At 42.2% G+C, this 12,486-nt stretch overlaps 1 protein-coding gene across 1 annotated transcript in view; it reads left to right on the top strand.

Annotated features, from left to right (window-relative positions):
* Nucleotides 1–12,486, top strand: part of CPSF1 (cleavage and polyadenylation specific factor 1) — a 2,236,766-nt gene that overhangs the window by 897,282 nt on the left and 1,326,998 nt on the right. The window contains exon 14 of the mRNA XM_044069873.1: nt 6,234–6,328. Within this exon, the coding sequence (XP_043925808.1) occupies nt 6,234–6,328 (95 nt within the window). The remainder of the gene's footprint in view (nt 1–6,233; nt 6,329–12,486) is intronic.

Raw genomic sequence — 12,486 nt, 5'->3', positions numbered from 1 at the left:
TTCCACAGCATAGGGAGTCTTTGGGTGATGAATCTATCCCTCCAGCACGTCCTATTAATAGCCATGTCGAGGTTTAAGTCTCCGCCTTGTGGCTCTGACGGATCTAGATTTTTGAGGTGAAGCATATTCATCAAATCTGGGTTTGACATGGCCTTGTATGTTAGGCAAAGGTCACCTCTGAGCAAGCGGTAAGCGACTGAATAGAGCTGGAGTTCTTTCAGTCAGGCAGCATAGGACAGATGTTTGAGACCCTTTATCCTTTTGGTGAGGAACTTTTGTGGCCTCTCCAGCTGCTGCAAGTGTCGGGTCAGATACATTCCGAATGGGGCATTGTACTCAATCATTGGTCTGATGAGTGATGAGTATAGGGAGACTATGACCTCCCTTGATCTAGATGAGAATCCCTTCATGATAAGGTGGGCAATGTAGAAGGTCTTCCTAACTACTTTAGCTACATGGGTGTCGAATGACAGACTACTATCAACCTGGGTCCCCAGGTCCCTGATAACTTCTTCTGTACTCAGCACAAAAGACCACAGCCCCAAGGCTCATACAGGCCTAAACAATGGGGTGCTTCTACCTCCAAGAGTGGAGAGGAAAAATCACAGCCATTCAGGAAACAGTCTCAATGACTTTCCCCTTCCAGCACCAAGCACTTATTTTTGGCAGCCCCTTTGGGGGGAAAACTAGCACTTTTTTCCACAGAATTGGCACATGATCACCCAGCACAAATGGGTTCTAAATATAGTATCACAAGGCTACAGGTTCCACTTTCACACCCTGCCAAGGCCGAACGGTATGCCAGACCTGCCACACAATCAATGGGCAGAGGCACAAAAACAAGTTTCATCCCTCATGGACATGAGGGCCATTCAACAAGTACCAGAGCAAGAGCAGGGACAAGGATTCTATTCAAGGCTGTTCTTGGTACCCAGAAAGGACAAAGCCTGGAGACCAATACTGGACCTATCTATTCTAATCATATACCTGGATATTCCAAAATTCAAAATGTTGACTGTACAGCAGCTTCTGCCCATGTTGGGCAAGAAGGCTTGGCTTGTGACTTTAGATCTAAAAGAGGCATACCTGCATGTCCCAATTAGACAAACATGCAGAAGATACCTCAGATTCAAGGCTGGCTCAATGCACTACAAATTCTCTGCACTGCCCTTTGGCTTATGTACTGAGCCCAGGGTCTTCACAAAGTGCCTGGCACCAGTAATTGCATACTGCAGACAAAGAGGAATATAAATATATCCTTACTTAGATGACTCCCTCATTCATGCAGAGAACAAGGACATTCTACTACAGCATCTGGTGTTTGTAAAGAGATTACTACCATGCCTAGGGTACACAGTCAACGAACAGAAATCAAAACTAGTACCCTCTCAAGAGATAATATTCCTGGGTGCAAGCTTAAATACAACTGCCCAGATGGCTTATCTCACGCCAGACAAACAAAGACAACTGACTACCTATTTCAATCTGTTGGCAACAAAGGCCCAGTTATCTGCATGAAAACTTTTGCAGGCTTTGGGCTTCATGGCATCCTGCATTCTACTAATTCCATATACAAGACTGCATATGAGGAAACTTCAATGGTACCTAAAAAGTGTTTGGACTCAACATTGCCACAGCCTGGAAACAATAGTTACTCTCATTCCCTGCCTACAACAGGAGTTTCGATGGTGGGCGAAGGCCTGTCACCACAACAAGGGACAGCCATTCACTCTTCCCCCAGCCACACAGACATTAACAACAGATGCATCGGATTATGCCTGGAGAGCCCACATGGCAGGAAGATGTATTCAAGGCACATGGACCACAAACCAAATGCATCTACATATCAATCAAAAAGAGGTGCTAGCTGTTCAAATTGCCCAGACTGCCTTCAAGGACCTTCTTCATCCGGGACAACTACTGATAAAGACGGACAACACCACGGTCATGTGGTACATAAACAAGCAGGGAGGCACTCATTCCAACCCCCTTTGCAGACTAGCCATGACTTTGTGGGACACAACATTGACTTACCAAGTACATCTGCGCACAATTCCTGCCAGGAAAGTTAAATACTCTGGCAGACGAACTAAGCAGAAATCTAATGGATCCCCACGAGTGGAAATTGGATCCGCAAGTCTTCTACATGATAACGAAATGTGGATGTCTGGACATAGATCTATTTGCCTCACCTTACAATTGCCAACTAAAGAGATTCTGCACAAGGACTTATCACAGACAAGCATGGAAAGTGGATGCCCTATCTTTCAGCTGGAAAAACTTAACAGCATATGCCTTTCCTCCTCTGCCTCTCCTCCCCAAGGTACTCCATAAGGTCAGACAGGAAAAGCCAAAAATTATACTGATTGCCCCAGACTGGCCACGACAGTACTGATATCCAGTCCTAAGGAACTTGTTTCTATGCCCAGCCTGGACCTTACCTCAAGTGCCTCATCTACTGCCCCAGCAGAACAATCACATCCTGTACAGCCAACTCAAGACTTTAAATGTGGCAGCATGGCAGATAATGTAGTCATACAAAACACACCTCTCACTAAAGCGGTGATGGATGTCATTTTGGAGGCCAGGAGGCCTAGTACTAGAAAATCATATGCTGGAAAATGGAAGAGATTTTGTGCTTAGAACCAGGCACAAGGAATTGACACAGCTGTACCAAACATTCCTCAGATTTTTCAATACTTAACTGAGATGGTGGACAAAGGCCTATCTTTTTCATCTATAAACATTCATGCCTCTGCCATTTCGGCTCATTACAATACAGAGCCACCAATCTATTCTCATCCTTTATTAAGGCAGTATCTCAGAGGGGCCAAAAATATAAGGCCTCCAAGGAGATCACCAAAACCATGGGACCTCAATTATGTCTTGGAAAAACTCACCCTGCCTCCTTTCGAGCCAGCCGCTGCAGCTGATATAAAGTTTTTATCTTGGAAAACAGCTCTGCTCCTAGCAATAACTTCTGCAAGACGAGTCTCAGAGTTACAGGCACTCATGGCTGTGGAACCTTTTATCATTTTTTATCCAGACAGGGTTTCTCTGAGGACAAACCCGAAATTCATGCCTAAGGTAGTGTCCATTGTGGCCCTTAACCAAACTATTCATCTGCCTACTTTTTATCCAAACCCACAGAATAAGGGGGAGAGAATTCTGCATTCTTTGGACATACACAGACAGCTACGCTTCTATTTGAACAGAACCAAAGCTTTCAGAAAGACAGAGCAATTACTAGTGGCATATGCTGCAGGATCACAGGGAAAGGCTATCTCAAAGCAGACTATTTCAAAGTGGATAGGCCACTGCATTCGTTTCTGCTATTCACAACATGGCAAGCCAGTACCTAAGGGCATTAGGCCACATTCAACAGAGCAGCAGCCACTTCAGCTGCCTTCCTCAGGGGGGAGTACCAACCAAAGACATTTTAGAGGCTGCTACTTGGAGTTCAGTGCATACCTTCACAAAGCACTATCACTTACCACTCTACTCTAAATCCAGGGCAGGCTTTGCCACTGCAGTTCTGCAGGGCCTAATAGCCACCCCTAATGCTATTTAGCTCCAGCCTCCCAACTTTAGCTTTGGGATTCAACCCAATTGTAATGACTCCAACAGTGAAACAAGAAGAACATAGTACAGTTGTGTACACTTATCATAAATGAGGATGTTCGAGTGTATTCAGTGTTGCAGTCCAAGTTACCCACCCACCATCCCCCTTTTATTTGCTGGAACTTATCTGTACTTCTCTATTCTATACAACCTATGTGGTGTATTTGCTTGTAGATGATGGCAAAATATATACTTTGGTGCATGCATGTTTTATTGACATATTTTTAGCCTACCCTTTTGGGGGCACCTGACATCTGGGGCAAGAAAAACTGAAGAAAATGGCGTCGGCTGCAACTTTTATTCCCCTGACGCACTGATGTCAAGGAAGAGGTGACAGCAACCGACGCCGGACCTAGATTTTGGAATTCAGGCCAACTGAGGGTAGCCTGCCAGCAGGATAACCCAATTATAATGACTGCAACAGTGAATACACTCAAACATCTACATTTATGGTAAGTGTACACAACTGTACTTTTTAGCTGTAGAAAATCATCTAATTTAAAACATGAGTTATACTATAAAGAACAACAGACTTATCTGCTGAATGTTATGCTTGAAGATCCATTTACAAGTAGAAAATATTATTTGACTGTATTTGCTAATTGAAATACAAAGTATGTAGTGTATCTTGTGATCTGTGAAGAATGTAATGTGTTTGGAAAACGAACCGCAAATTAAAAGACTGAATTTGCAGGAGATGTGTACAGAAGAACACATTATAAAAATATTTTGAAAGCATGGGTTATGGGCCATATTTTTTTTCACAGTTTTACAACTTGTGTTAGAATGTTGTAGGGAGGTTATATTGCAGATGTTTTATTTTATTTTATTTATTTTACATTTGTTGACCGGGCTAGTCTAGCTGGATATATGTCCATTTTCAGTAGAGGCCCGGGGAGAAAAGCTCCAAGGGTAAATTACAGATATAAAAAACATATAGGAAACAGAACATAGACATTGTTAAATACAATTTTACAAAAAAGCAGTAAGTAGGGAACATTAATTTAAAAATTGCAAACAAAGTATCATGCACAGTTTTTTTTTTTTTTTTTTTTTTTTTTTGGTGGAGAAGAATGCGGAATATGAATGGATTAATAGGTTGCATCCAATTGTAAAACTGTGAAAACAAATTGACGCCCTTGACCCATGCTTTCAATAGGTGTATTGGCTTAAATTTCTTAATTGATCTGAAAAGGCATTATTGTGAAAAACGGTCCTTGGCTTTACAATTTAGACTTGTTAGGCTGACCACTCTGTAGTTCCATAGGATCTGAGGTGGGGCCCCTTGGGAATATACCCTGTGGCTATGCTTAAGCTTTAGTAGGTGCTCACTAAGCAGCCGTATACATTGGCAAGGTCCATAGAGATGTTACTTTTAGCTTTGGAGAGTACAGTTTTAATATTTTAATTTTGAGGGGAGGAAAGTTATCAGGAGTCTGTAGAACTTCAGTTTCAGTGACTGCTCCTGATATGAAATTGGCACCAGTTTTAGCAAGAAGTCCCTAAGGTGAAGAGTTGCCTCTCTGTTAATACTGCGTGAACAAGAAAAGACCTGAAGCACTCTGTTTCAGCATGCTTCCATGTCTTCTAGTATGCAGCAGTTGTCCACTTTTGGACATCCTTCTGAAGAAAAAGAGCTGCATGGCAAAGTACCTTGAAGAAAGGAAATGTAGAAGGCAGGGAGTGCCCCTTTAGCTCTTTTGGGTCTCCATCTTCACCATCTTCAATTTCTGAAGCCCTCATGTTGCTACTCTGAATGTTACCAGCAACTGCTGCCCATGATCCTTCTCTCCCAGGATTGAGATGCCTGTCCTCCACTGTGAGCTTTGGCACATGCCTGAGCGACTATTGAAAGTCAGTTCACATAGACCATAGTCCAGGTTTCATCCATTTGTGCCACCTGAGCTGATTAGACCCATTATTTTATATAATTTGAGTAATCATGCATGTTAAGGAAAGAGTGCTGTGCACATTTAGCTACTCTTTACTGGAGTAGGCATTGTCTCCTCACAGTAAAAGGTTTACTGTTTAGTTCACAAGTAGGGTGCCTTCTGTTTAAAGTATGCATATCCCCCAGGTGTTTGTGAGTTTTGTATGGGTATTCCAGTTTCCTTCCACATCCTTGAGATGCATGGTAGATGGATAGGTGACTGTAAATTGTCCACAGATTTTGTGTGTGATACATAAAGGCTTTGCAATATACTTCAATTTCTTGCTTGCCAGGTGAATTACATAGGCTGTTCATAGGCTTGCATAGATGTGGCTCAACAGCACTGCATGGAAGATGCAATGAGCATTGCAGTTTAGTTGTTAAGATGCTTTAGCCTTAAGATAGAATGAGCATTCCATCTTTAGTTGTTAATATGCTTTAGCCTTGTACGTATACTGTATGTATACTGATATTTGACTGTCTTTGTCACACACTGTTTTAACTTTATATACTGTGGTGAGCTGAATGTTTTTGCTTAACCCATGTAGTTTGTGAAGTGACATGTAGTTTGACTTTATGAAGATGATGATGATTGTGATTTTTACTCATTTTTCGTCAACAATCAGCATTGTTATTTTTCCTATTGGCTGTTTTGTGTATTTAATAATTTCTTTTACTTTAGGTGGAAATGCAGCATTGCCAGATGAAGTTGATGAAATTGAAGTGTATGGTAGCGAAGCCCAGTCTGGTACCCAACTGGCCACTTATTCCTTTGAGGTACTGTTTATTAATTTATTTTTTATTTTTCCAGGAGATAGAGGTGCTTTGCTGTCAGACCCAGTCTCTAATGATGTCCTTCCATATCACTGTTGCAGTATTCCTCACCTCTTGGATCTCCTGCCAAGGATAGCCCAATGTCCGGCCACTATACCAACGGATTTGTTACCCACTGAGCATTGTACATCAGATGTATGCTCCCTGTGCAAGCGTATGTCGTAAAGGTGATGTATGTACGCTCCCAGCTCAGAATTATGTTGCTGCTAATCTGAATTCTTTTGTACGTAGGTCTGAATGCCCTTCACTTTGATGGTTTTACCTTGCCTACATATTTCAGATAAGTACCCCATTGGGGTTCTCTTTTCTTCCAAGAAAGGGAAATTTCAGTTTGGGAGGCAGATTCCCTCTAATACCACAATAGGTACCTGTTTTGCTTAGATGCATCCCATGACCACACTCTGTTCCATTTGTCAAGCTTTTGTTCCTAAAACTTTGTGTAGCCACCTTTCTTCACTTTCCATGTACCTTGAGCACCGACATCTCAACCTTTTGGCCTAAGGTACCTTGGCAGAATTCGCTTGCCCTGAGGTTCAGCTGCTGCTCAAGAAGAATTCCAAGATGTCTAGGCAGGAATCTGCTGCTGTCCTGCTTCCACTGGACATCTCTCTTGAGGTGAGTGAGAAACCAGAGGAGACCCTGGTATTGCCATTGATTTCTTCTGCTGTGACTGGCACAGAACCTGCTTCTTGCATCTCCTCAGAGGCCTTGCATATGTCTGCTGCAAATGTTGACAGGGGACCATGGCTAATTATTTCTGAGAGGCGTAAAGGGATTCCTCAGATCCTTGTTTGGGAAGAGGTGCTGGGTGCTTTAATCAAATCCAGGCAGAGGTCCAAACCTGTGCTTTATGTCAGAGTAGACATTCCAGTGAAGAAAATGCAGGAAAACTAAGCAGGTGGTGTCTGCTTTCAAGGCTCCACAAAAGGAATGTCAGGAAATCACTCAAGGCTTGTTCAGTGCCTTGATGGCATTGAATCCTCCTCAGGGGGTTTTGGTTCCTCCACCTACTTGGCCCTCTACCCCCTAACAGGGCTAGGGCCCCAGAATCTTCAGATGAGGATTCTGACTCTGAGGCTCTCTCCCAGTTTGGCAGCTGATCCCTGGGTTCTCTCCATTATCATTCATGGTTACTTTATGACCTGGAAGACGCTTCACTCCTTTTCCAGTATTCTTTAACCCTCTGCAGAATAGCTTCTTTGTTTTCCAGAGGTATTGCAGACTCTTCTGGAACAGGATGTCATTCAACAGGTTCCGCAGACATAGTTTTTTTTTTTATTCCAGGATGTTTCTGGTTGCCCGGAAAATAGGGATCTTGGAGACCTGCCTTGGATCTTTCATTTCTAAACACCTTTCTTATAGTGCCTTCCTTCTGAATGTGTTCCCTTTGTTGCTTCCTCTGTCTTTCTGGTTTCCTTGGCTCTGAAGGACTCAACTTCACATTCCTATCCACCCTCTATTCAGGAGATATTTACATTTCTGTTTTTTCCTCTCATTTTCAGTTGTCTGCTTTACTGGGCTTTCAACATCTCCAAGGGTGTTCACCAAATGTCTAGCCCCTGTAATTGCCTTTTGCAGGCTTCAGGGCATTCAAATATTTCCTTATTTGGATGGCCTTTTGGTTCAGGCTTCATCCTATTCCAAGCTGGTGCAGGATCTTCATTTTACTCTGCTTATGTTGCACAGCCTAGGTTTCACTGTCAGCCTTCAGAAAAATGTTGATTGCATCTCAGGATCACATTTTCCTAGGCTGCAGGTTCTAGACTGGTTCCAATGCTGGCATTTCTTCCTGCCTCCAAGGTTTTGTCCCCCTCAAATTATTTTTGATCCCTGCTTCCCCTGTCTTGTCTTGTCTTCTTGCCAGGGAGTTTCTCAGAGGTCTGGGTCTCATGGGCTCAACTGTCCTCATGCGTCACATGAGGGAAGTCTCAGTGGTACCTAAAATCAGTGTGGCTTCAACACCTCTACCCACTGGACAGTCTCATTCCTCTGCTTCCCTGTGTCAGACTGGAAATTTATTGGTGGGTTCATCAGCTTTCATTCCAGGTGTTCCTTCCCACACTCCACAGCCATCTTAGGAGCCCTTCACAGACGCATCAGAGCTGGGGTGGGGAGCAGCTTCAGGCACCCTGAAGGTGCAGGGCCTTTGATCCCTTCAGTAGAGGGTGGATCATATCAACACCAAGGGAATGTGGGCTGTTATTCTGGTCCATGAGGTTTTCCATGCGCTCCGGGTCTTGGGTCCCTTGACAGTTTATATGGACAACATCACAGTCATGTGTTACATCAACAAACAAGGAGGCATGAGGGCTTATCTTCTTTGCAGGTTAGCCTTTAAGCTTAGGAAATGGGCATCAATCTGTAGGTCACCCTACAAAGCAGTCTGTATACCTTCAGATTGCAGTCTTTTGGCAGATTTTCTTAGTAGGTCCCAGACACAGCCTCACAAGTGGATGCTTCATAGGGATGTGTTTCTGGCAAACTACTTCAGTAGATCAAATCAGCATAAGATTGAAATGCACAAAATCAAGACGAAAACATTGAAAAGGCAATACAGCAAATGGTCACAAACCCGAAACGTACAACATCAAAACACACACATTCATTCCATCACTTTTTCACATCTATAAATAAACAGTCAACAAAAATAGAAACTTGTCCCTTTAAACTACACTGCGATGTACATGAACGTCTGTGCCATACATGAATGTCTCAACTTACAAAACTTCAAGTAAAACAAAGTAAGTGATGATCTACTTACCTTCACAACATTATTTTGCATTTTTGCAGGGGGGCAAGCTCCCATGCACCTCCCCCATGTACATCCCCCCCACACCCCCTTCAAATTTCACGTGTACACACACACACACACACACACACACACACACACACACACTCTCTCTCTCTAAGATCGCAGTATAGTAGGGAAAAGGGTGAATTTCCCAATTCTCACTTTACTGCAATCTCTATTCAAAAGCTGCAAGGTTTAAAAAATGAAATTATCTATAAAATCCGCAGCTGGTTTTTCAATGTACATTTCGCTGTTGTAGTATTCGCTCAAAAGAGTTTTTGGGTTTATAGTATAGACTCTTTTATATTTCCTCCTAATTATTCCTTTTTAACAGCAACTTATGTTCTGGACTCGACTAAAACTGTATCAGAGCTGGTATTTCATTTATCATTTCACTCTCCCTTTCTCTTTGCCTATACTTTGTTGTTAATCTCTAGTAAGGAAGGCATTCAGGATGGCTGAGTGGTATGAGATGCTGTGATCAGGTTGCAGTCTCCTCTAGAGGAGTGGGTTAGAATCCAACTTCTGACAAATGAGTTTGGGGGGGCATAATAAGCATGGTCTGTGCATCACACATACAGGGTACAGGATTTGATTCTCACATCTGATTATTGCCTAAGCTTGTAGTAGTCTGCAGACTAATAGCCTAGTAGTTGCCTATGAACCAGTCTCAAAGCTGCAATCCAAAGTTTGGCTTGGCCTCATCCCAGTCTGTTATCATTGCCTCCTAATTATTTGCCTCCAATACCTTGGTTCATTTGCTTATTTTCTCCAATAAATTCCTGCCCCCTTCCTAGTTATTTGCCTCCAATACCTGTGTTCATTTGCGTATTTTCTCTAATACATTCCTGCCCCCTTTTGTCTATTTGCTTTGTCACTGCTTGCAGTCATTCGTATTGGTAAAATCTTTCTCCATTTGCTCGTTGACTTACTTTTTAGAATACATTTTGCTACCTTATAATCTATATTGTCATAGTTCTTAAGGGCATGCATCCAAAATCCTACTCTATTCTTATTTCTTGAACTTTCTCCATTGCAGAATAATTCCTTTTCACTTTGATTTATGACCCTCTGCTGTAGTTTGTTTTTATGTATATCTATATATATGTATATGTCTATGTGTGTGTGTATGTATATATATATATATATATATATATATATATATATATATATATATATTCACACACACACACATACACATACACACACGCACACACACAAATGTGTGTGTATGCATGAGACTTAACTGCGTAACTCTAAAGTATCTTTTCAAATCAGGTAATTGTAAGCCACCTTATTCTGTGGGAACAATCAGCTTAACTCTTGCCATCTTTCCCTCCCATGTAAATTCATTCAGCTCTTTTATCATCCACAACCTTTCCACTGGTTAATAAAAAAATATGTTGACCTGTATATAAAACTAAAAGGACTAAAACGTCTTCACTGCTTGAATCTTGGTATCCATGTCCATTATCAAGAGTTTCCATCTTCTTAGTTTTTGGAACTCTCTTTTGTTTACTCTCTTCCCACATATCCTTAGTTGCTACAACAGAATCCATTTTAGACCATACACCTAAATACTTCATCTTATATATAAATATGGGTATTGCTGAATCAATTCATGTGTGGGTACATAGTTTTAATGGTATAATCTGTTTTATCTTCATTTATTTCATAGCCCGAAAAAAGCTGACTTGTCTCAGAATGTTCCACAACATTAAAACGTCCTTTTCAGGATCTATGAAATACAAAATATCACCTGCAGATGAAGCTAGATTTTCATGATTACCATACCAATTGTACCCATGAATTTGAAGAATGCCTTATGTCCTTCCATATTACTACTGCAGTATTCTTTACAGTAGGGATTCCCCGCCAAGGGCAGCCTGATGTCCTGCCAGTGTACCAAAGTCTTTTGGCTGTAAAGAGTGCACCATATATGTCACACACATGCTCCCCATACACAGCGTAAGGTGTAAAGGTGATATTTAGATGTACCATCTTCCAAACTTTTTTGCTGCCAATCCGAATGCCATGTTCAGTCATCAGTCTGAATGCTCGTTTGTCTGCTGGGTTCTGTCGCTTTCAGATAAGTGCCTCGTTGGGGTTTTTGTTTTTATTATATTACAGTTGTCTTGGCTTCTGGTTGTTGAGATGTTCTTCATGTTTCACTGTTGCAGTCATTACATTTTGGTAATCTGCTGGCAGGTTGCCCTCAGTCGGCCTGATTAACAAAGTCTTGGGTCTTGCGTTGGTTGCTGTCCCTTCTTCCATGACATCAGGTCGTCAGGGGTATAAAACATGCAGCCGATGCCATTACATCAGTCTTTCTTGCCGCGCGGTGCTCGAAGCAGAAGCAGTTCGCAAGTGCCAGTCGGCCGACTCCTGAAATTTTCGTTTTCGAGTTTCAGAACCAAAGTCTTCAACTAAAAGCTAAGTACCCCGTTGGGGAAACCTTTTCTTGCTCCTTACCGATGTCAGTAAAAGTTAATAATTGCATTACTTATGGGAAGCAAATACCTCATAAGGATTTTCATTTGTACTGCATTCCATGCCTAGGCCCTGACCAAAACATACCTTGCTGTCGGTTTTGTGCTAAATTTAATCAACGCACTATTAAACGTTGGTATATTTTTGCTTCTAAATAATTTGGCTCATGATTTAATTATCCAGAAATGTCATCGGTTAGCAATCCGACTACCGGAATACCTAAAAAACGCAAAGACAAGAGACAGGCCGTCTAGGTCCAAAACTGATGACGACGCTTCTCCTAAGCCAGTCACCAGTTAGCCGGTACTCAGTGAGGTGCTTTTGCAAGTCCCTGATATCCGCTACTTCTGATTCACAGGCCTCTGCTGAGACCCATTAGGAGTCCTGTATGCCGCAAGATGCTTCAGTTATGGAACCCGTAGATGTCTCTACTTTAGATGGGTCCGGAGCCGCTGTGCAGGCACCGGCTTCTGAGGGTGTTTTCAGGCCTACAGATTTGTATATTAGACTGACTCCATCTTCAAAACTAAGGCCAAAATCTAAATCTATGTCTAAAAAACCGATGCCTGGGCCACATGTGCAGGCCCCTATGCCTAAAAAACAAATGATCAAATTGGCTGAAGATTTAATTACTCTGATCAGGGGTAGCCAACCCCCTCCTTCTAAGAGGCCTATTTCTTCTGACTCTTCTAATGAACAGGATTTGTCTATACCTACTTTTGAGGGCTCTGATGCAGAAGATTCCATTCCTTATGCTTCTCCCCTGAGGATTTTTCTTTTGGGGAAACTTTACATACCTTCAGGGAACATTTCCACTGGG

The sequence above is a fragment of the Protopterus annectens genome, chromosome 4.part0 (genome assembly GCF_019279795.1).
Source record: "Protopterus annectens isolate FY-2018-M chromosome 4.part0, PAN1.0, whole genome shotgun sequence".
NCBI classification, from domain to species: Eukaryota; Metazoa; Chordata; order Ceratodontiformes; family Protopteridae; genus Protopterus; species Protopterus annectens.
This window is presented reverse-complemented; position numbering and strand designations above follow the sequence as displayed.